This window comes from Artemia sp. Qi Xiang Cuo, chromosome 19, assembly GCF_049724085.1.
Source record: "Artemia sp. Qi Xiang Cuo chromosome 19, ASM4972408v1, whole genome shotgun sequence".
Classification (NCBI taxonomy): domain Eukaryota; kingdom Metazoa; phylum Arthropoda; class Branchiopoda; order Anostraca; family Artemiidae; genus Artemia; species Artemia sp. Qi Xiang Cuo.
This window is the reverse complement of record NC_142812.1, coordinates 34,316,199-34,342,178: the sequence shown is the minus strand read 5'-3', so window position 1 is coordinate 34,342,178 and position 25,980 is coordinate 34,316,199. Positions and strand designations below refer to the sequence as shown.

General features: G+C 38.1%; 2 protein-coding genes across 2 annotated transcripts in view; one reads left to right on the top strand and one right to left on the bottom strand.

Annotated features, from left to right (window-relative positions):
* LOC148940768 (extracellular matrix organizing protein FRAS1-like) overlaps positions 1-25,980 on the top strand; it is a 194,938-nt gene that overhangs the window by 65,716 nt on the left and 103,242 nt on the right. The window lies entirely within an intron of this gene.
* Positions 2,941-25,980, bottom strand: part of LOC148940770 (uncharacterized) — a 42,326-nt gene continuing 19,286 nt past the window's right edge. The window contains exon 3 of the mRNA XM_089104973.1: positions 2,941-3,786. Within this exon, the coding sequence (XP_088961099.1) occupies positions 3,551-3,786 (236 nt within the window). The 3' untranslated portion in view covers positions 2,941-3,550. The remainder of the gene's footprint in view (positions 3,787-25,980) is intronic.

Sequence of the window (25,980 nt, the reverse complement as noted above, 5' to 3'; positions counted from 1 at the left end):
ATGTTACCGTGAAATAACGAAATCTGATTAATGTCGACATCCACCGGTGAAAGTCCGAAATAAGGATATTTAGCAAATATTTTTGACATACACCAAGCGATTATGTGTGTCGACCAGTCAGTTTTGTCAGTCTTGTGCCAGGTTTGATTGTGACAGGTTGGGTTAGGTTATAAATCTCAGAAATGGGTTAGAGATTAGGTTAGAATCTCAGAAATGCACAACATTCACCATTAGTTCATGGTGAATGTCAACAAATACAAAGTTGCTTGGTTTATGTATGAAAAACTTGTTAAATATCCTTATTTCGGACTTTCACCGGCGAATGTCGACGTTCATCAGATTTTGGTCTTTCACCATAATATTTGTCAGTCGTATCTCTATGCGTCTGTGATGCTTGCTTGATTAAAGCCTTAAAGCTACTTGTTTAGTATTTCAATGGAGATTACTGATGAAACTGAGACTAAAAATGTCGTCCTAAAGGAGCCTTCATTAGACTTATATTAGTTTGTGTTGTTATCTTCATTGTTTGTCGGTCTGAAAATTCCCACGCTTTGTTATCCACTGTTTTAAGATAGTCCCAAAAAGAGTACTGGAAGCCTTAACATTGTATTTACTTAGGCTTTTCTGGTAAGCCATTTTCACATTTTGATAAGTGAATTTAAAAGAAAGCATTAATCTATGTTCGTATCAGAGACATAGGAAAAGTCAACCCTAAATCACTCGGTTTTGTTGAGTCAGTCAGTTAGTTTCAATATCACTGGATGAGACCAGGTGATGTAACACCGGGCAAATCAAATTCGAAATGCTTCCCCTCTATAACAAAAGGCGGGGGCAAATTTATGTGACTTGCGGAAATAACTAAGCCGATTAAACCTCGACAACGCGAGTGATGTTAACCCCCATAAGCTTGTTAAGTTGATATAGGCCTTATCAGTTGTCAAAGACTGCTGCTATCAAACAGTTCGGGGTAATGATCTGTAAGTAAGAAGCGGCTCCTGCAACTAGTAGCTGACACTCTAAATAGTTTTGGTAACAATATACGCATCAAAAGAATCGGCTTCTTATGTATAAATATATAGAATATATATATTTATTTATGTATATACTTTAAATATATAAAATGTGTTAAGTTCACCCTTCCGAAAGTTATGAGCCGGAGGAAATTTGCCAGATTTTCGAAAACAGGGGGAAATGACCCCCAAAAGGTCGAGTGATATTTGATAAAAGTTGACCATTAATCAAGCATTTCAGAGAACCCTATTGCAGTAGTTTCAAATCCATATCTATAGAAATGCGAAATATTGTATCTTTTCAGGGAAGGGTGATCACAGATGTGTGTTTCTTCGTTTTGTTGCTGTCGTTTTGCCCCAGAGGTGATTACATCAAAACAATGGTCCTAGAATATCGAAAGAAGGTTTATTTGAACTGAATTTGAAAATTATGGTTTGCTTTTTAAGTAGCCAAAAAGATTGTTCCACAGCAAAGTCGTTCTTTTTGCCATTTTGTGGCACAAAACTACAATTTTGGCCCACAGAGGGCCAAAAAGCTAATAAATGGAAATTCCGCGAAAATCAGTCGATTTGATATTATTGAAAACTATTTATTCCCAGTTTAAGAAGCAATGGGAATGGTGCTTGGTGGCGCATTCCACTCGGTGTACCACCGAGGAATGTGCCACCGCTCGGTGGTGCATTCCTCCGTAAAGATGCACAAAGTCCAAAAGAAAAAGAAACAGTTAATGTAGGTGTTTATTTTAGGGCTTAATTTAACTAAGTTGATTCATTCGACGCTTGATAAAATTATTTACGTTGGTGTGTAACTGTGCATCAGCTATGATGGAAGAGGGCCGGTAAATATTTGTGTAGGTATTGGGGGAGTGGGCCTAAAGCCTCAAGAAGTAAGTTTCTATGTCTAGATTTCCTAACTCTCTGTGAACCTTCAGATAAATATAGAAGAATACTATAGTGTTTCCCCCGAGGGAGACATCGCATGGGGGTGGGTTAAATAATAGCTTAATCTTGACCAAACTTGGTCGGCAGTAAGACCTAGTGTTATAGTTATGCCTTTTGGGAACCACAGCCCGAAAAGGCCTCTATGGGGACTCCAAAATTTTTATCATCAAGCCATCTAAAACATGAGGTTGTGGATCCTAACTGAAATTGATAGAAAGTCATGTGCGTAGCCTACTTTTTATAAGTCGCACTTTTTTTTGTATTGGTGCGAGCATCTGGTAAAGGGGCCTAGTGAGTTTCGTTGAAACTTTATGAAAAGCAATATGAAGTTTTTTTTATAGGGGGTTCTAGATGTCTGGTGATAAAACATTCTCTGCTGAAGAAGAGAGGTCTCTAAATTTAAGCGATTAGGACCTCTGCCAGAAAAGATGGCTGTATCTCAAGGAAACTTAGTAGGAAGAAGGAGCTAATGTCCTTGTTTCACGGACCCAATGTAAGCTTTCTGGGGGAAAGAAAGGGGAGAGAGTCACTAAATCGTTACGACATCTAGTAGAAGGGATGGTCCAATGTCAACCAAGCTTGGTCTAAAGCGAGATTAAGTGTCGTTGTTTTTCCCCTGAGTTGTCTTCGACCATTAACAACTTAATGGAATGTGTAGGTGCGTATTTGTTTAGCATCACAAAATCTACCAGAAAAAGCTGTCATATGTCAGCAAAACTTTTGGGGTGTAAGACCCAACATCCTATTTATGTGTGGGCAGTGAGGTATAAAGGTCTTCTAACATCCAGGGTGGATCTTGAAGTTGTCCCCCCCGCCTCGTTTTTGAATTATTTCCTAACTGTTAAGCACGCAATTAGCCACACTCATTTAAAGTCGTGTCGTCATGGAAACTAAGAAGTGTAAGGAAAAGTAAATTGTGTGTTTTAAAGAATTTGTATGTAAACATTTTAATGTAAATAAATTAATGCGGAACAAAGTATAAACAAAATACAACATTTCAAAACATAGTAGTTTGACTAACATTATTATAACATCCGTGTTCCATTATAGTGGATCAGAACAATGTGTTTTGTTTTTGAAAACCATCCGTTTACTTAGATCATCTTCTTTCTAACTTGAGATCGGACACACCGATCTCAATAGATAAAATATCTAAGCTAGAGAGTCGAGCTTGGCTCAAAGTAGACCTGAGAAAACTTTTATTAAGCTTGAGATTGGAAAAAACTCTTCTCGGAAGAAGGAACAGAGACACATACCGTTAGGTAAAACATTAATCCTAAAGTTAGATTGGGCATGGAATCTGAAAGCTCATATTCAACTATAAACTGCAGTAGTCTCAAAGAACTCCACTTACAAGCCTCTTCTTCCGATCTTTTTGGTCTTTCTTCCAACGTTGGTAGCTCGTCTGCAGCTTTCTCTTGATATTTCTTCTTATAGCTACAGGAATGCCAATCTCATCACAAATACCTTTTGTAATTTAATCGCCTTTTCGACAATGCTATCTCCATTACAAATAAAAAAGTCCTTTAAACTTCTCATTTTGATCAGGTAGTTTTCGAAACTTATTCCGACAATTTGCGGGTACTTTTGGGCGTGGTTTAGTTCTTATAAATACTATTCCACAGACACAAAAAGCACAAAAATGAGAAATCATGCACTGTAGGCAATAAACTTTGAGCTGCTGTCCTAGTATCGACAGTTTCTGAAGGATCATAGAGTTCCTCAATTGTCATAGGTTTAACAGCTTCATAGTGAGCACTGTGCCTGGTTTCTGCAAGCCCCTTCGCCGCAACTTCAACATTTGCCAAGAGGATATCCCATTTGTGTGTTATGCCTGAGAAAAAAAAAACATACAACCTTTTCAAAGTATCAAAAAACGTCATACGTGAAAGAACTGTTACAAAAGAGTGCACTCTAAAAAAATTTAATGAATGACTTGCAAAACGGACAAACAGTGCTTTAGGATTTTAACATATCCTGTGTAATGTCCATGGCTTTTTTTTTACCAGTTTGCTGACAATAGCCTAGAAATGACTCTTAAATGATCCCTTTACTTCAACTTTTATCGAGTTTATCAACTGTTATTATATAGTGAGAGTTGTGTCTTAGCAAGAAATAGCTAGTTCAAGCTATTACCGATCTGATTCATGTTAAAACGGATAGACGATGGTAATGAGAACTATTTGAAAGCAATGTTTCGTAAAAATGACAAACTGACTAGTAAATATGAAAAGCTGAAGAAAAAACAGTCTTTTTAGATCAACTTTCCGCCACCCCTACAAGGATGGTAGTAAATTTACCTGAAGGGGTCTGTCACACTTTAACGAAACTGGGTGATAAATAAGGGCTAACGTCCTAGTTATGCTCTTTCGGGATCAGGTATTGGATCCGGCCTTTCTAATGTATTCTTGTTTTCAAGAAACTTAGCAGAAGTGATAATAAGATCTCAAAAAAATTTGGACGGGAGCACAAGTAAGTATCCTAGTTGTGGCTTTGCAAATAAAACCAAAAAAACTATTAAAACAAACAACAAATAGAACGAAAATGAGCCATCCTCTTACAAGGAAAGAAAACTGACAGGGTGATTGATTAATTGATATACAAACTGCTATAAAAACCTACATCACTTACAACAACCTCCAAGGGACGGTAACAAAGCACCTCATAAAAGATGGCTGCAATCCTTTGAGCCCCAACCGATTCAACGTTAAAAAAAAATCAATCTCTCATTATAACTTTCTCATAAAAAAAGAAAAACGAGAAAACAAAATTATTATAAAAAAACTAAATAATGACATTTTAACATTCAAATAAATACTTCTCAAGTCCATTTTTAGATAAACCAGTGAAAGAAAGTGACAAAACCCAAATTCCTGATTTTTAAAAGTACTCTTTTATTTATTTTTCTTCGTAATTATTCAGCAATGAAGACGTCATGTCGGGGTCTTTACGCCATTCCTGATATATTTTAGATACACCTTTTTTACAACATTGTTACACATAGCGTTTTTTTATTTAGTTCATCATATCCCTATAAATTCATAAAAGTTGTGACTTAACAGCCTTAGCAGGATCTGCCTTTTCTTTCTCCATTTTGTTTAACTAGCTGAAACTGCCCCGTTAGTTTTGTCCTCTACGGTTTTCTACGTAATACCCTTCCCCCTCTCCCCTGAAGATACTCTTTAGGTTTGGGAAGCTTACCAGTTTGTGTGTGCTATGTGACATAACTTCATCTCTGTTTGGTTCTGCGTCACTTTGCCTTTTAGTTTAAGGAAAATATAAGGAAAACAATAAACTAATCAAATGCATTTTTTGGGGGGGGGGGGGATATATATTATACTTCACTTAAATTATAACAATATCTTACATACTTAATCTTTACTATGATGTTTGATTGGCCCTTCTGGGCTTCCAAAAATTTAAATGATAGAGTAGTTGTATTCATTTCGGATTTTGTTTTTAACCGTCCATCTTTCATATTGACGGAAAAGTGAAGTTGCTTTATAGCTCGCACATTGAAATATATTATTCAGCTAACTCTAAACGTAGTTTGAGATAAATTTAATATTAGATTTTTGTCTGAAAAATTCAGAGCTCATCCCTTTCGTAAGTGTCAAAATCAATCTAATAAACAACTCTCAAATTGGAATCCTCTCTGTTCAATAAACTCATCAATTTTGTTACGTGCTCCGACTGCCAAAATATTTCTATGCCTAATTTTGATGAGGGATCATGAACTTTATCAATGCGTCACTGTGAACTTGTCTTATAAACATGGGTGATAGTATTGAAAAAGATTAGTCAGATATACACAGAAGTTTTAAGAAAAATTACCACCTTTACTATTTTTTTTAGATCAAATCCAGTTTCTAGATCCGTGATTCCCAACATAAGACGCAGGCGCCACGGGTGGGGCATAGAAATATTTTGGGGGGTCATGGGCAGGACGGGCCCCATTCGGCAGTTTGTACTTCAGAATCAGAACCCTAATTTTGAAAAAAAAAATTCGCGTGAAAGATATCACATGCCTTTAGAGAGAAAAAAAAAATATATGATAGTATTGCAACGGGGTCATACATTGTATAAAAGATGTTGTATTTAAATAATATTGTTCATTAGTATAAAAAACGCAATTTTGAACAATAAAACTAAAATATCACAAGGGGGACATCGGGATTGTAGAAATGCCTAGGAGGGACATGGCACAAAATCGGTTCGGAGCTAATTGTCTAGATGTTCCTGGTTTTGCTGGAAACAAGCCAATTCAACATTAAAACCATGCTCCGTTTATTGTTTAAACACAGCATATGCAATTGCAAGGAATCATGAGTGCTGCTCAGGCGGCTTGGTGTTACACTGAGTTGTTAGCAGTTGCAGTAGTATACATTATTAAAGCAATAGACCGGCACTGACCAGCATTTCGTCGACTCATCGTAAGTCAGTTGATGAAATGCTTGCAGCCATAAAGAAAATTGAAAAACCATAAAGCCCTAGGGATATACAGAAAATAGAAAAGGGTTTAGAAAACTATGGGAATGTCCCTGATTAATCTAACCTTCAAGATCTATTGTAACTATTCTCAACTGCTGCTGCATAGAAGAAAACCAAAACAAACAACCCGACCCAACCAAGCTAGCTATAGAATACGAATATGTTATTATATAAGTTAGCTCTCTGCGTTCAGACATATGCCGGAACACACGCCCAAACAGAAGCAGATCGCAGCAGTTGCTTTTAAAGACCTTCTTTTCATTCATCTAAAATAGAATATGGGTAGAGATGTACTAATAAGAAGTATCCCCAAGAGAATACGCCAAGCCTTTGTCGACCACATCCACGCCTAAAGCCATGTAAAGGGCGAACTATCATGGACCGATATAGGTTTTAGAGCCAGAGAAGACTGCATCTTCTCCTCAAAACATTTCAACTTCGCCGTCGACTGTATCGTGAAGAAAGCAGTAAATATATTTTAAGGAATTTCAGTGAGCCGTGGTTTTAGTGCAACTGACCTCGATTGTGCAGACGATACGTTCCTACTAGGAAGCTTCTTCCAGATGGTACAGATGTTACATGATCTCGCTAAAACTGATTTCCCTGTGGACCTGAAAATCAAAATTGAAAATACTGAGGTGAATGCATGAGGTCTATTATTGATATAAATAGTGGTTGTATCGATGAAATTTGCTTCTGTATTAGAGCTACTTCCGCTTTAAATGTCAACTCCGAAGCTATAGAAGAAAAAGGAAATTCACATCAGAACAAACCCACCTACATACGAACCTCTTCTGCGTTCTGTCTTCTTATATGTTTGTGAGACCTTGGGCCTAAGAACAACCGAGGTATTGTCCCTTAAGGGCTTCGACTACGGAGGCTGCAAATACTTGTCTTTCACCTACAAGTCAATCAAATGGCTTTTACGATCAGTGTTATAGTTGTTCAAGCCGGATCTTGAAACTGCAATTCACCACCGTCGCATGTTATGGTTCGGTCACCTTTACCGAAAACCTGACTAAACTTTGCTGAAAAAGGCACTCTTCTGCAGGGCCCTCCTAGGCCGAAAGAACCGTCGGAATGGACATACTAGGACGCGGAAAAAAACAGTCGAATTTGACCTCTATTCAGTAGGATGTATTTGCTGGCACGGTTGTCATTGGCGCCCAGGCTGGATAGAAAAAATCACTCCACTAATGCAGAACCACACCAAGTGGAATCCTACCGCTTGCTCCGTCCTCGTGCTTTGGAAAGTTGCTGCCAAGCTTGTGTTTTAATCCAGAACAAGTAAGTACCGTGTAACTGTTAGTATTGCTGGAGAACGGTTCAGGGTTGCCACCGTCTTGGATTTATCCATGAAAACATAGATTTTTCAACCCCGGCCATGGATTTTGAAAATGCCATGGATTTCCATGGATTTTTCAATAAAAAACATGGACTTTTCAAGAAAATATGAATTTTTTTTCACATGGTATGGAATTGGCGTTGCCCGGAAAGCCAATTTTTACGGCGAGCCAAAATGAGCTAGCGGACCAGCTTTCTCACTACTCTTACATCTGTGGCCACAAACGGCTCTCCAGCTGACGTGCTGAAGAAGTGCGGGAAATTCAAAACTTCTGGCATGTGATTTGATTTGATAAGTTTTAACCATGCTCAAAAACAATAAATCTGCCCCTGCTTTTGCCCCCACCAAGGTAATTTTCAAATGGCTGTACAGGAGAGCTATGCTGGTTGAATGTCGTTCTCTGGGTTTAACTTTTTCTACGTTTATTATGGAGAAGAGGTACTTGAGCGGACTTAAAGGGAACAGAAAACAGCTTGAGAGCTGGAGTTAGCTTTCAATTATTTATTTGGTATAAGTTTTTCGGCTTGGTCTAAATCTCTCAATTTGGTATAAGAATATCAGCGTCAAACAGAAGTTGTACTTTGCAATATTTTCACATGTGAAGACAAGTTTTATACATAATACGGAAATTTTTCGGTTGATAATGACATTAAATGAGTAACTGAAGTTTTGGAGAGTTGAGGACTGTTATCTTTCGAAACGCGGATATTTCGACAATTCTGCCGATAGTCCTATTCGACGGCTTATGGAGGTCAGTGTGGGCAGCAGTTGGAGGGCGAGAACTATAGAACCTTAGACCCATGCGAACAGCTGAACTAGAAGCTCGAATCGCCGAGTCTAATTTTCCTCTTTCCTTACTTTTGTCACAGACTAAAGCATCCTAGAAGCCACACTGTGATAGTACACTCCATCACTTAGACAGCTAGTTGTTCCTGATACTTTTGGTTTTAGTTGTCCGGTCAAGCTTCAGAAAGAATTTGCCGATAGCTGCGTTAATTCGGCTGCTGTCGGCCGGTTCGTTACTCCTTCATAAGGGGAGTTTTCAAAAGGGAAGTTTCTTCACGAAATCGTGGTTAATCTTGACTCTATGTTCTGCCAAATTTACTCCAAAAGATAAATCGATGTTGCAAAATTATGATATTGATTTACAATATTTGTGTCAGTGTTTATGCTATGCAAACTTGCGTCTTTACTGTTATTTGAAGTTCACGAATAAACCATTCCTGATTGGAATTGGAATACTGGTTATAGAATGTAGAATGCATATATATATACATATTTTTTTGGTATTTTCCAAATATCAAGCATCGATTAAGTTCTGTTCAAGGTACAAGGTCAGTCAGCTTTTCATTTTTGCGCACCACAGTACTTCTATCAGCAGAGAGGGAAATCACAACAGTTTTGATTCCCGTCAGCTAGCGACTGAACGCCATCTATCTCCTTGTTGCAAAACAGTTGAGTCGGGGCACGAATCGGAATACCGCTCTGTCAGAACCAAAAGTAAATAACCGTAACAGAAGTAGAAAAGTCGAGCGCATTTAATCAGGCTAGACCCCCCACGTTTCTTCATACAAACGTTTTCTAGCCGAATCGCCTATCTTATCGTACGAAGAAATCAGCCGGAAGAAAACGGACGCGAGGGTCCAGCCTGATTTGAGACCAGCATTGCGCTTACGGTAGTTTTGCTTCTTTTACGGCTATTTATTTCTGGTCAGAACCTAGCTTCACTCTCGGTTCCCACAGATGCTATCTCACGGTTTTCGCATTTACTCATGGTTTCTCCCTAATGACGGAATATTCTACATTTTGCTGGTTTGCGAGATCCGTTTAAACAATCCAGCGTATTTGACGAAGAATCATATGAAAAAATGCAAACCGTGTACTTCCGTATCTTATATGTATGAACGAAGATCTATGTCACCGAAAAGCCATACCCACGAGCGGCAAAGTTTTTAGTACCTTTGACAACAGTGCTTGCCATGGATTTTTTCTTCGGCTGGTAGTAATCCTGGGGATCGGCTGCCATGGACAAGCCATGGATTCTTTTCTTATGCTTACCATGGAATTTTTTCTTGAGCTGGTGGCAACCCTGAAACGGTCTTCAAAAGTGGTTTGTGTGTGTGGATGGACTGCATATAAGTTTCGGGACAAAGCTGCCACAGAGCGAGACAGAATGGTCCCAAAAATGACCATCATAGAATTTTTTTTTTAGCAGTTTGACCTTCTTAGGCCCAAAATGGTTGTTTTGTGGCAAAACATGGTATAAATTGACATTTTGCTGAGATATAATCTTTTTTGTTGCTTAAAAATGGCACTTAAGCTATAGCTTTCTGCTTAAATGAAAGAGCTCTCGGTATTCTACGACCTCTAAGTCAATACTTTTTTCCTTAAAAAAACACACAAAAAACCGACAAATAAAAAAAAATATACGTAATTGTGACCATCCCTTTCGGTGAAAAAATGAAACTTAGCATTTTTGTAGATAGGAGCTGGAAAATACCATTTTACGTTTTTAAGTTTAATTTATCAAACTGGCAGTAAAGCTTGTCAAACAACTAACAGAAAACACACACACACATTTTAAGTCGGAAAAATCATTTTATTAAAAAAAAACTGTCAACTAATAAGGGTTAGAGAAAATTTGTTTTCACCCTCCCTCCTACACAAAATTGTCTCCTTTACCTCCCTTAGAACTCTCCTTGCCCCCCCCCCCCTTTCATCAAAACTTTCTGTGGAATTAAAAAAAGGCTATAACGGTCTTGGCATTAACGAGCGATAAGCGAGTCTGTTATTACCGTTCATTTATACGGTCGAAATAAACCAATCAAAAACTATACACATACGAACTTAAGTGCAATTTATGAACGAACAAGGGGAAATCAGAAAACTAATCAACAGTCTATTTAATCAACAGTATGTCATTACATATTACTTGTTTCAAAATTACGTGTCTCAAGGACGTTTAGTAGAGGCTTCAGCTTTTGTCTCTAGTTGAATAAAAAAACGAGTTTTTTTCTACTGAAAGTAAGGAGCAACATTAAACCTCAAAACGAACAGAAATTATTCTTCATTTGTGGGAGGCTGACCCATCCTCAATCCTCGCTCTTTACGTTAAAGTCTTAAACCTCTTCAAAAATACTTCCCATTGAAAATCAACAGCCCTTGTGGTTGAGTAGTCTTCCCTAAAGAATCAGGACAAAAAGTGAAACTTTAGCGTAAAGAGCAAGAGCTGAGGAAGGGGAAGACCCCCTCATATACAGAGTAATTTCTGTTCGTTTTAAGTTTTATTGTTACTCCTTACTTTCAGTTGAAAAAATTTGTTTTTTTGTTTAATTTCGGACTGTTTTTCAAATCATGCCAGGGAATACCTTTCTCCCCCCCCCACTAATATTTCTCCTGGAAAATTACCCCGGAAACTTCCCCCCCATGAAAAATTTTCCTCCAAGGGAAATCCTCTCCCCCACCCCTTCTCCCCGCAGAAAATCATCCTAAAATCTTTCCGTATAATTCCCAATAACAAATACTATATGTGAACCACAGTTTATAGAATTAGCAGTATGATCATTCCCTATCTCACCCATTATAAAAACCCGGACCGAGGTGCGAGTGCTCCAGAGAACGTTTTTGCAGATATAAAAATAAGCGGCATTAGATCTTTTCACGGGTAGACAAGTCAGATTTCTCTTGGACGCGAAACTTACAGTTATAATAGAAATAATCGGAAATAAGTGGAAACCCGCTATTACGAATAATGCACTTTGTAACCCTCTTGGACGCGAAACTTAAAGTTATAATAGGAATAATCGGAAATAAGTGGAAACCCGTTACTACGAATAATGCACTTTGTAATTATTTCTCATTGACTGACGGAAACAGACTAACCCGCTAATGCAGAAATAAGTGGGAGGAGCTTTTTTCGCACCGAGAATGAAGACCAGAAATGATCTGCGATAAACTTACTGGATAATTCTATAAACTGTGATGTGAACGATATGGGCAAATTGTGTAAATTACAGCCCTTCCCCCAGTGACTATGGAGGGTCAAGTCATCAACAAAAGCTTAATTATTGGTCCTTTCAACTATGCTGAATTAAATGGATATCTCAAGATTTTAACCGAATATCTTTGAGGAGAAATGGGCGTGGAAGATTGGAGGGCTATATGCCCTCCAATCTCTTGGGTCGCTTTGGTCACTCAGATTAATGAGCTCTCTTCCGATATTCTTGGACAATTGGTTGAAAACGATCACCCTGGATAAAAAAACAAATAAACACCCATCCGTGGTCTTTCTTCTGCCAAAAAAACAAACAAATAAAATTCCACATCTTTGGAGATATGAGCTTGAAACCTCTACGGTATGATTCCCTGACATGCTGAATCAGGTGGTGTGATTTTTGTTAAGATCGCTTTGCTTTTTGGGATTGTTCCCCCCCCCTTTAAAAAATCAGGCAAATTTTCTTAGGTTCGTAGCTTTTGATGGGTAATATTAAACTTAAAAAAACTTTATATATTTGGAATCGGCACAAAAAGACAATTCTTTCTATGTATCTATTCATCTCATGATTCCGTTTTTTAGAGCTTCGGTTGCTACTGGGCCGAGTCGCTTCTTACTTATAGTTCGTTATCACGAACTGTATGAAAATATGTATTTTAGTTTTTCGTCTATTATGAATGCATGGTTGGTTTTCTTTTTTTTTTTTCTACTGTTATTTATAGTGGTCACCATAACAAATTAATTTCGTAGAATTATGAGAGGAGATTTATTCGATCTGAAGTTTTAAGATATAGCGCCTTTTATGTAACAAAAGAGATCACGCTCCTCCAACGTGCCGTTTAAGGCCATTTTAGGCCACAAACCACAAATTTGGGTTCTAACAAGGCCAAAATGCCTCCAACCAAAATGGCCTGAAAATCTGTGTATTCTCCCCCTCCCCCATGTTTGAAGACACAAGACTGCAAGATGGCTTATTCACCCCCTGAGCATGCATAATGCCTATCTAAAATGAAGTATTATTACTGGAAATAATTTGAAAGCTTAATCTCAAAAGGCTGATGCATTCATAGACTTCATCGGTTCTAGGCGTTTACCCCCCCCCAGGTGATTACCCCCCCCCCCGTGGAAAACACCCTCCCTGTAAAATATCCCTCTCGGAAAATGCCCCCACCCGCGGAAAATACCCCCCCCCCACGGCGAAAATATCGCCCCACCCCGAAAATACCCCCCGTAGAAAACAAGGCTTTCCAAATTTGAGAATTTTATTTGAGTTTTTTTTTTTATTTCCGTAGGGGGAAGGAATTTCGGTACTTGTGTATTATGCGCCACTCACTCAAGTATAGGCTGTGTAAAATTTGATAAAACGCCAGTTTGTTCGTTAGTTTTTTCGTTACTTTAGAAATAAATTTGGGCTATATATTTGCATGTTAGGGGGGGGGTAAAGTATAGCGGGTCTACATGCAAATTGTGTTTGGTACAATTATTCTGCATATTAGATAGATAGATAGGGAAGTGTATTTTAAAGCCAAATACACGGCCATCAACATAGTAAAATAACTTAAATGAAAGGCACAAATAACATAATCTTTGATCAGCGATCATAGTAAAACCCTAAAATGAAACACTACATTAACCTAATAATAGTACTTAATACTTATCAAAATGGTCATTGAAATAAAACCCACCACTTTACACTTGGAAAAAACACTTAAATGAAACATTACATTTACTTTATACTGTTTTTTTTTTTTTTTTTTTTTTTTTTTTTTTTTTTTTAGTTAACATAATTTCCAGATACCTCGATATTCTTCCGTAATTTTTTTATTGGCCATACCTAGAAAGAATTGTTTTCTGACTTCAAACTGTCCTAATACATTACCACTCCCCCCCCCCCCCTCCTATGTGCAAATATATAGCCCAAATTATATATTTCCTACATATTCTGTCACTTGTCTTTGTCTTGTCTCGCGCTAAGCCGAAAAAACTAACGAAGAAACCGGTTTGCTCTCGAGTTTTACACGGCGCAAACTTGAGTGAGTTACCCATTATACACAAGTACCAAAACTCCTTTCCCCTACGGAAATAAAAAAAAAAAAATCAAATAAAATTCTCAAATTTGGAGAGCCTTCTTTGCCACGGGGGGGGGGGGGGGGGGGGGTATTTTCCAGGGAGGGGGTATTTACCGGGGGAGTAAAGTATTTGGACAGTTTGAAGTCATAAAATAATTCTTTCTTGGTATATGGCCACTAAAAATTAAAGTATCAGGAAATTTTGTTAACTAAAAAAAAAAAAAAAAAAAAAAAATCCCATTATAAAGTAAATGTAATTTTTCATTTATTTGTTTTTTCCAAGTGTTAAGTGTTTTTTTTTCAATGACCGTTTTTCCAAGTTCTAAGTACTATTATTAGGTTAATGTAGTGTTTCATTTTGACCCCGGTGTCGCGCCGATGATGGAAGACCGACGGCGGTGGGGCCAAAAACAGCAGCGGCGGCGCGCCGCCGGCTCGATCAATGTTGAACAAAAACATTAATGTTTCATCAGTCTTTCTCAAATCACAGCTTAAATTTACAACAGATTCGGGCCTATTCGTGAGTCGCTGGCTGAAAACTGGTCTTCTTCGTTATTCATCAAGAGAAGTAGAAATCTGGTAGAAATGAAATGGCTGTGGGGTTTCAGAATCCTTGCTTAATAGTTGAAGTATCTATTAGCTATATATTCTTAACATAAACAATTATCAAAATTAGTAGGGTTTTTTTCATCGAGCATTACTGCATACAAAACTTCAAATACCGTATCACAAAATTCGTCAGTTATCTGGGTAAAAATTTTGAATATAAGTTTGAACTTAAAAGCTTAATTTTTCCATAATGCCCTTTGCCATTATCTGTTTTGTCACCTTTAAAACAGTTGAAATGGGTAACTTTGATATTGATTTTTGTTTTTTTTTTGCTCTTTTGGATTCCTAAAAAGCCTTCCTTGTATTAAAAACTGGTTTTTAATAACAATTTAAAAAAAAAATACATTTTAAAGTTTTTTTGGCTTCTTTTTAGAATATATGTCATGTCGGCTAAAGCTGCACTGGTGGTTTTTTTATTGCTTTTGGCTGCTCTTTTGGATATTATTCATTTTTTGTTTTGGGGATTCATTCCAAATTATAAACTCATAAATACCTAATATCAGCTAAATTATAAACTGCATCTAAGAGGAGTAAATTTATCAAATTCAAAAATACATGATGAACAATTCACATGAGAACACTTGAATTACAATGAAACAAAAAACACTTAATGGTTTATTCGGTATGAAGAAAAATGAAGTGCCAACTATTTTCTTAGGTAAAAATGAAAAGCTCATCTGTTTTAAATGTAATTAAATGAAATAATATGCAGACTGAAGCAGCTCCAGGAAGAAGTTGAGATTTTCTTCCTAGTTCGTTACTTCTAATCCAAGCAATATGTTAGGAGACTTAGTATCAGTTATTGAGTTTAAGTTTTGATTTCCAAATGATCACATTTCCAAATGCTCACGAAAATTACCACCTTGATAGGATACCATCTCTACTTTAAATTAAAAAAAAAATAATAATAACTTTTTGGCATCCCTGCTTTCAATAAAAAAATTCGAAATATTATCATTTAAATGTAATACCCCCCCCCCCCCCTATGGATACCACCTTGATAGGATATCGTTTCAGCTTTACATTAAAAAAACTATTTACTTAATAATTAACTAGGTCACTATATGGCTCAAACAAACACGCGAAATAACGTTAAACAGCTTAGTGTTCCTTGAAAAAAAATAAAAATTAGGGTATGAGTAAAGGGGTACAATGACAACAACAAAAATGTCGAAATTATTCAGATATACTTCAAATTATTGAAAAACCGAGTCATAGATTCACCGTGGCATTCAATAAGATCCAAAGAATCTAATTAAAAGGGAGCACACACAAAAGCCAAATTAGGCCAGTAGCCTGTGAGAAATTTCAAAATACCCAAGACAATGAACAAGTCCCAATACGGGGCTCTGGGTTTATCATACTGTTTCAATGGTGGACCAGGGAATTTGATATCAGTTTCTTCCGTCCCCATTTTAAATGAAAAAAATAATTATCTTTTTGACATCCCTGATTTCAATAAAAAAAATAAGGTATTATCATTTTAAAATGATAGCCCCCTATCCCTTCCTATAGGCAATAATTTACAATTTTTTTAATGAACCATATTTTTGGGGTAACTTCCGTATCAATCTTTAATTCCCCAACCTTGTACATAGCTTAGTCTATCACTAAATTTTGTCTCAATAGAAGGTTTTTTTTTTTGGGGGGGGGGGTTTATTTTTTTCATAAAGAAGATTTTATTTTCTTTAATCTATAAGGCGTTCAACAATTGTGCATTAAACATTAAGAAAATCTTGTCTAAAAACAGCAAAAGAAAACAACATTTTGTAAACTTACGATTGAGCTGTAGAAACAATATGTCGACTGTCAATTCCAAAATCCAACTGAAGCTGTATAATTGTGAATGCGTTCTATTCAACTTAAAAATAAAATTCTTGACTATGAATGATGTAAGGAGTAGTAATTGTGAAACTTCATTCGAAATTATTTAATCTAATCTCATAAAGACGATACTTTTTTTTGTCAACATACGAAGAACAGTGTATATTGCTATTGTATCTGTCTTGTTTCTAATCTCAGTAACAAGAGACGAAAATTAACTAAAAAGAGAGTAGTGAAGAATTATGGTATTCAAAGTAATATTTGGCAGGGAAAGTCACTGGTGATAAATCGCTAGGGATGGTACCGTGATTGGGTGGTTTTTGGGGATTCGCGAAACCAAATTTTTTTTCAGGGTGATGCATAGTTTTTCGGGGAAATACCCGAAAATTCAGGGATAGTGAAAGCCCTGCTTGATTTCTAATCGGGAAAATCGAAATACTAAACCCACGAGAAAGAAAAGCTCCAACTTTCCGGTTGACGCAAAAAAGAATTGCCGTAAAATTAATTCAAAGTCAGCCGAACACCGCTGCCCCTGCCGGTGGTGGCGCGCCTGCGGCGTGCTGGCGGCGTAGCGACACTTCGGCGGTGGTCAACTGGACCTCTCGTTGGTGGCGTTCGGTCGATCCGCCGGCGCAGCTCCGGGGTCTAGTTTCATATAAGTGTTTCTCTGTTTCATGATGATCGCTGATCAAAGTTTGTTATTTGTGCCTTTCATTTATGTTATTTTACTGTGTTAATGGCCATATATTTGGCTTTAAAATACGCGTCTCTATCTATATATCTAATATGCAGAATACTTGTACCAAACATCTTTTGCATGCAGACCTGCTATTCCCCCCTCCCCCTAATATGCAAATAGATAGCCCAAATGTATTTCTAAAGTAACGAAGAAACTAACGAAAAAACTGGTGTGTTCTCGAATTTTAAACAGCGTAAACTTGAGTGAGTGGCGCATAATACACAAGTACCAACATTCCCCCCCCCCCCCCCTACGGAAAAAAACTCAAGTAAAATTCTCAAATTTGGAAAGCCTTATTTTCCACGGGGAGTATTTTCCGGGGGGTGTTTTCCGTGGGGGGGGGGGGGTATTTTCCCCGAGGGTATTTTCCGGGGGGGGTATTTTGCACGGGGGTATTTTCTGGGGGGGGGGGTTATTGCCGAGGGGGTAAACGTCGGCCACCGACTTTTTCCGTGTATATACAGCGTTGAGTTATTCTGGAGCAACTTGTAAGGGGAGCAGTGGCTGCCGGAAGCCCTAAAAAGTATATTTTTGAAGTCGAATGTTCCACATTTTGGCGAGACAGATTTCAAGTCTATCTGGAAAGGGGAAAGGGGATAATTTATTCCTAATCTCCATCCGCTCGAAAGAATATATTTATATTAAGCGTAGGAATCAGTGCTGAGTGGGAGGTGGATCCGCTCCTATTGCAGAAAGTGTAAAACATGAAGGACCAACCGGGCACACCCTCCTTAGTTCTGCTTACCATTGATCAAAACTTTCGGTCAGCGATCATATACAAGATGCAGCATACAAACTATTTCTTGTCTCACTATTTATGAGAAAGAAAGGTTGAGGTGGCTAGGGCACGTTGTGCGGATGAAGGATGACAGATTTCCGAAGATTGTTTTTTCCGGCCAACCGTCTAGGGCTAAACCGAAAGCAGGTCGTCCTCGTCTGGGGTGGGAGGACGTATAAAGAAAGATTTAAAGGAAATGGGAACTTCATGGGCGGGTGTAAAAAGGGTGTCTTTGAATAGATTGGGATGGAGGAGGAGCGTGCGTAGCTATGTTAGCCTCAGGCGGCTTGGTGCTGCGGTGAGTTGTTAGTAGTAGTAGTAGTAGTAGTATTTATGAGATTGTCAACCCCACAAAAATAGTTAAATTTTATGTGCATCAATACAATCTTACTTCTTTTTTTGTCCTATTTTGTAACTTTCAAGGAAAAATCTAGTTTAAATCATTTTCCTAGGTAAGGAGGAGGGGACAGTAACTCCTTTTTCGTCTTTAATTTGACCTTTTACATGAGTTAAATTTTGCTTCGTCTTAAGTTTTATTATAAAAGTTTTCTGTTGACGTGGACTCTTTCTGCGTAACCTATTTCCAATTATTGCTAGAAAGAGGCTTAAATGAAGTCAATAATGTCAGAAATTCCTTTCTCAGCGGCAAATGGTCATATAACGAAAATTAATACATTTTAAAGGGAAATACAAATTATATCCATTAAGCATCTCTTGAGCCGAAACAATTCATCAATTTGAACCTGATCAAGTTATGATCAGCTGACAATGGATCATGAATTATCCTGTCACTATCCTTTAATACAAGATCATTTGATAATTTAGTCTGATATCTTTCTGAACAATGTCTGCCCCTTGATGGATATTGTCGAATAAACCTTGTTCTTGCTGTAATTGACAAGTGTGCAAGGCTGCAATCACCTTGTCGTGAAAGTCAGTTTTCTAATGGTTCTGGCGGGAAGGCGTCATAACATCTAACCGTTCGGAGCACTAACGTCAGGACATCGACAGAACTCGTCATAAAAACCACAAAACAATTTGTCAGAGCCACTAGCCGTCACAAAATTTGAAATTTTAAAACTTTATTTTTTTGGGCTTTAGGGGGGAAAAGGTACCTAAGTCAGGTTATGTTACGTGTTTAATATATGCTAAGCTTTACCCCAACCCCCCTGATGTGCAAATATATAGCCGAAGTTTGTTTCTAAACTATTATATACTTATTACTATTATATAAACTCATAAATTTTTTGTCGATGTTATGACGGTTAGTGGTTCTGACGGTTAGATTTTATGACGTTTAGTGCTTTTGACGGTTAGTCGAAATGGTAGCACCCCGTTCTGGCCTCTGATAAATGTTCTGTAAAATTATTTGGGAATATTTTGAATCAGATTAATCCTAATTTCTAGTCATTTCGTAATTTAGTTGAAGAAACTTGCCGTTTCAGCAGAACTGACAAGTAATTTGCATTGATGAAACAACCAAATATGTAAAATATAAATGCTTCAAAGGCAATGACACAAGTGGCAGGTAACACCCTTCACTTACTTTTGCCAGAACGGGGAAAAATTACAATTTTACTTTCAAATGGTAATATGCTTTGATTTAGCCCGCAAATGGGATTCCTTCTTCTGTTTGACTGGTGACATTTGAGAAAACATCAAATGTCACCCTTCCCATTTATCATGTAAAACATAATATTTATCAGCATTTTCATTCTAACCCATTAACTACAAACTGCCATTTCTCAAAACTTTGAATTTTGGGCTTTGTTTTAGACAGCCGACGTATCCCGGAATTAATTTTGCCCAAATTCCCACTTCTTTGTCAACAGCTCTAAGAATCACATTCCAATTTCTATTTATTTTCTTTCGGTTCATGAACAAAACCTCAATAGAGTATTCAATTACTTTTCCCCGTCAAATTTCTTTGTTTAGGTGAGAGGGTCAAAAGGTATACCAGATGGAATAACATGGGTCATAGCCACCTAAAATAGAGTGAAATTATTTTCTCTCTTTTAATTCTAAATAATGATTAGATAGCTGAATAGAACAATCAAAACGACAAAATAGAATCTTTTCGTAGTCGACCAGTAGCGTGTTCTTAGTATCCGTAATGACGTAATCATGGTCTACGCAATAGTAGGCCCGTTCTTTTGCACTAAGATCTTACACCTGAAAAGTTGCATTTTTCTTCAAACATACCTGTTCTTTTAACTCTTCATTGTTCTCAGAACTTAAAGGTCGTGGATATTGGCAAAAAGTTTAAAGGATACCATCTTTTTGCTACTTAGAACAATGATGAGAGAACTTCGATGATATACTCATCATTGTTCTTCGAAAGCCAAATTCACGGTTCAAGTCCTCATGGTCGTCCCTCAAAAAGATGGAAGGAAAACTTTGCACCTCACCGCCTTTCGGACCTTATTCGCCTAGCAGAAGACCGTGAAGCATACAAAAGGCGCATCCACGCCATCACGAAGAAAGAGGCCCCAGGACGACCTTCAAGGACAGATGGGACTTAAGTCAATTGTTCTTAGACGGCTGACCAGATCAGAATAACTATAGACGTTTTAAAATGAGTAACATAATATGCACAATACTAATGCTAACAGTCGACTTCTAAGCGTTCCGTTTCAAAACGTGTAATGTCTTAAGAAGAAAGATTTGTAAAAGAACTGCCCTAGTGTATCTTACCAGTAAGGAGCAATGTCTCCAGTGTTTTTTCCAGGACACCGTTATATAGAACGGGTGATCATAGAAAGTTAGGAGAGAGCTAACATCTTGGATTCTCTATGTTTTACATATGGATGATTTTTTTTGCACTTCTAACACGATTATTCTTCTTGTTCAACGTCCATGCTAGTTAACGGCATGAAAAAGGATCATCATCAGTATTTACCAGAACTTGTCTTTGATTTAAAAACAATAGGTAAATGCAAGAAATGAATATAATTTTTGTGTTGCACGGAAAATTTCTTAGGTTGAAATTACCTCTAAAAAAATTTTTGCTGAAGAAAATTTGCGCAATATTGGAAAAAAAGGAAAGCTCCTCTGAAAAAAGATTGGGTTTGGATGAAAATTATGCCTCCAACTGAACATGTTTGAAACAATGGAACAAAGGCTTAGTTGGAGAGGGGGAACAGTAGTTAAACTCGTATTTGTAGTATGTTCCTTATAAGTTTGTCTTAAATATTCCTATTAATTTTTAATCGTTTTAGGATTTAATTATTCATCAGTGTCAGTATATCTTATATTTATGTTTGGTGTGATTATTTACTTTAATTTTTGCTCATAATGTGCTTCATTTATTCTTTAATACTAATTTCTGGTGGTTTTAAGCTTGAATTATTATAGGACTTTATTTCTGCTTCTCTTAAGTTTTAATATGATTCTTTACTTTTCTTCGAAAAACTTCATTTTTAGGAAATTATTTTTAATTAATCACTTTGCAATGAAAAAAACTCATAAAAATGGAAAATTATTCATGGATATTTCTAACTTATATCAAAAACGCAGCCTACATAATCGAAGATTGTACACTTCCATATTATTTTTTCCCGTTTGGGAGGGGAGTCAAATCCCTAAGATTTTCTCCCTGAACCTGCCACTGGCTCCAGTTTTAACACCTTTAACAAAAATTTACTCCCGTTTGTCACTCCAAGCCCAAGCCCTAGTTTTTTCTTACAATCCCAATTCCATCCCTATTGGCAAAACTTCAGTGCAGAGTCTGACTCCTGTACTAGACTCGTGGACTTGGAGGTGCTTGCGTAAACTTTAAGCATTATAAACTTTAAGCAAGGAATAAATATGAGTTGAAATTTAAGGAAACTTGGCTCGGGGATAAGCGGCGTGGACAATTGAGACCTGACCCGTTCTTAAGTTGTGTTGTCTTTTCTGTATTTGACTCTGCAAAATATGTTTTATGGTCGAAAGCTTATTTAATTTCTAATTCCAGTGCGTAGCTATGTTCAGGGGTGCCAATTCACGAAAATTTAGGGGGTGAGGAATAATTTGTCCAATATTTTTTTAATGGATATACAAAAAAGTTATTTTTCAAAATCAAGGGGGTTGTGCGATTTTCTTTTTTTATTTTTTTCACTGATTATGTCACAAAAAGATTTTTTTTGGCCCCTGATTATGTTATGGTGTCCGTGCCTAGTAAAACGCACAGCCTTCCAGATTTAATAGCTTTTCAGTGACGAAACGAATAATTAAGCGTTTTGTACCGCTTCGAAATCGACGTAGCAATAGTATTAAACAGGATTTTAAAAATATCCATTTCAGTTTGAGCTTTGGACAATAAGCTACTTATTGAAGTATTTTCATTGACCGTGTCTTTCCGGAAAAATACGTTGTTTTTTTTTATTACCCGACAAACAATAGATAAATAAGAATTCTTTGTTGGTTTCTGTTTCAACCACCCAAGTATCACAGAAATTCACAGTTTACTTGGTAACGGTCTTGTACTTGGCATTTTCTGAACTAAACGCTTAATAATAAAAAATAGTAGGCTACCTACCATTTGATTCCCCATTCAACACTTTCCAAATATAATGGTTGCTACCAAGATAGTTGTGTCCCCTCCACCCCCAAATGGGGTCAAATTACATACGAAAAATATATAGAGATATGAAAAATATATATAAATACCCCAAGGCAATATTTGATACTTTGCTGGGGGGGGGGGGGTATTTAACCGTTGATGAGAAATACAAAAATAATGAAGACGAAAAGAATCAGTAAAGTTTCGTATATAGCCTAGCTATATATAGCCCCGTTAGAACGCAATTGTCAGGGTAGCGACCATTATACTTGAAAACATTGCCGAATGGACAACTAGAGGGTACTACTCTTTTATTATCATTGTGTTTTGTTCAAAAGAGGCCATGTCAAATATTGCTACCCTTTATTTGTGTGGGCTCTAATCAGTGAATATTTCTATTCACTTCCAAATTTTTTCACAGTATAAATCAGAGGCAACGCTGTAGCGTTGCCTATAGTAAAGGCCATACGGCTCCAATGTTTTATTATTTATTATTTTTTTTTCCCAGAGGCACTTCATATGGAAGGGGTCGTTGTAGAAGCTTCAAAGGGGGCTCATTTGATTGGAAATCAAGAATTCTGGTGCCCTTTTTAATAGTCGAAATTGATTGGAGGGCACCTAGCCCCCCCCTACGCCCACCATTCCCCAAAACACATCCACTTAACATTGTGAGATAGCCATTTTGTTCAGCGTATTTGATTTCCAGATAGAAAATATATTTTTGAGGAGGATACTCCCCAACAACCCTCAGGGCAAGGGTTTTAAGTTATGCCCTGGGGGCATATAAGGTTTTTATTGAAGGCATTGTCGTAGAAACTTCAAAACAGGCTCATTTGATTGGAAATTAAAGGGCTAGTGCCTTTTGTAATAGTCAAAAGTGATTGGAGGGCAACTAGCCCCCCCACGCCCCTCGTTCCCCCAAACACATCCAATCAAAAATTTTAGATAGCCATTGTGTTCAGCATAGTTGATTTCAAGATATAAAAGATATTTTTGAGGAGGACATTCCCCCACAACCCTCATGGCAAGGGTTTTAAGTTATGCCCTGGGGGCATATAAGGTTTTTATAGAAGGCGTTGTCGTAGAAACTTCAAAACAGATTCATTCGATTGGAAATTAAAGGGCTAGTAGTAGAAGTGACCCTAAAGCTCCGAACGGGACTCCTTATATGGGCATAGAATACGGACGGGACTCCATATATGGGCATAGAGTCATTAGGGAGAACACGTGGTTAATGGGGTCAATGACCTAAATTTCCAAGTCAACAACAACAACATCGACCTTGACATTCGCTGAGAGCGTGCACTTACAACAACAACAACATCGACCTTGGAACACCTGTGCTGTCGACCTCAATTCACCTATCGTGAATCAATAATTCCCCTTAGAAACAACAAATTAATTGCCCCTTTCTTGACAGATCAATCAACCAATGACATCATCTGTCAGGCTTTAAAAATTTTCGCCTAGAAACGATTCTCCAGGAATAGATCCAAGTCGTTAATGTCTTTGCCTCGGAAACAACTCTTTTGGTCGAACTCCAAAGGATATTAATAGCCAAAGGCCACGGAAACAATTCTCCAAGAAACATCTTAGTGATGAATTGTTTTAGCGCGGGAATCAGGTTTCTTATTAATTTGAAATGCATTAGCGCAGAGATGCCAAAAACAAAAGGAACACGTTGAATTACGTTTAGGGATTATTTGGGCGAAACTGTTTTAGAGAGGTTATGGAACTATTTCGGCGAAACAGTTAGAGACATTTTAAAAGATGATTTTTGAAGAGATTTTAGAAGAGAATTTAATGGTGAAACTCTGTGGTCGTTATAATACACAAGTTTCATTTGAACAGTGTTGTGAGGTCCTCTAACCCAACCCCAATGGGTTCCAATCCTCCTACCCCAACCCCGAAGGAAGCCCCCGGTCCTCAAAGACCCCCCAAGCTCCCAAAGGGCCACCGGCGCCCCCCAAGGCCCACCCAGCCCCCCAAAGGCCAGCCCCCGGCCCCCCAAAGGCCCATCGAGCTCCCACAGGACCAACGGGGTCCCTAAGGCCCTCCACCGGTCCCCAAATGTCCCTCCGGCCCCACACTGCCCCCCCGGGCCCCCACAGGCCCTCCCGGTGCCCCAAAGGCCCACCCTGTGCCCCAAAGGCCCACCCCCCGCCCCCACACGTCCCCCGGCCCCGAGAAGCGCCCCACGGATGCGCCGGGGGCCAGGAAAGCACCGCAGGATTTGCCGCAGGGATGCGCCGCGGGTCTGGGAAGCGCCGCAGGGGATGCGCCGCAGAGAGGCACCGCAGGACAGCGCCGCAGGATGTGCCGCAGGGATGCGCCGCAAAAAAAAAAGTAAACTAAAAAGTAAAAATTTCGAAATTTTATCCCCCAAACGCCCTCCTCAGAGCCCCAAAGGCCCACCCCAGGTCCACAAAGGTCCCCCAGGCTCCCAAAGGGCCAACCGGCCCCAAAGGGTCCTCCCGGCCCCCCAAGGTCCACCCCCGGTCCCCAAAGGACCACAGGGCTCCCAAAGGCCCTCCCCCGGTCCCCAGAGGTCCCCCGGGCTCCCAAAAGACCACTCAATCCTCAAGGGCCCCCGGATCCCCAAACGCCCTCTCTGGGCACCAAAGGTCCTCCCCCGGTCCCCATACATGCACACAAAAACTTACACACACACAAAAACTTACACACACACAAAAACTTACACACACACAAGAAATCTTACACACAAAAACGAAAAATTAAACACAAACTCAAAAAAATACACACACACACACAAAAACTTACACACACACACACACACACAAAAACTTACACATGCACAATAAAACTTAAATGCACATAAAAACTTACATGCACACAAAAACTTACACACACACACACACAAAACTTACACACACACACGAAAACTCACACACACACGCCAAAACTTACACACACACACACACACACAAAAACTTACACATGAACACAAAAAAAACAAACACACACACAAAAACTTACACACACACACACACACACACACAAAACTTACACACACACACACAATAAAACTTACACACACACGCAAAAAATTACACACACAGAAACTTACACACACACACACACACACACAAACTTATACACACACACACACAAAAAACTTGCACACACAAAAACTACCAAACACACACCAAAACACACACTAACACACCCACAAACAAAAATTAAATCGACACACAATATCTTAGACACACAAAAGCTTACACACACACACACACAAAAACTTAGACCCACACGCAAAAACTTACATGCACACAAAAACTTACATGCACACAAAAACTTACACACACACACAAAAACTTACACACACGCACAAAAACTTACACACACACACACACAAAAACTTACACACATACACACACAAAAACTTAAACACACACTCCAAAACTTACACACACACGCAAAAACTTACACACACACAAAAAATTACACACACACGCACACAAAAAAACTTACACATTAACACAAAAAAACTCACACACACAAAAACAAACACACATACACACACACACACACACAAAACTTACACACACACACACGAAATATTTAACAAACCAGAACAATAATAAACACTAAGAAACATACACACACACACACACA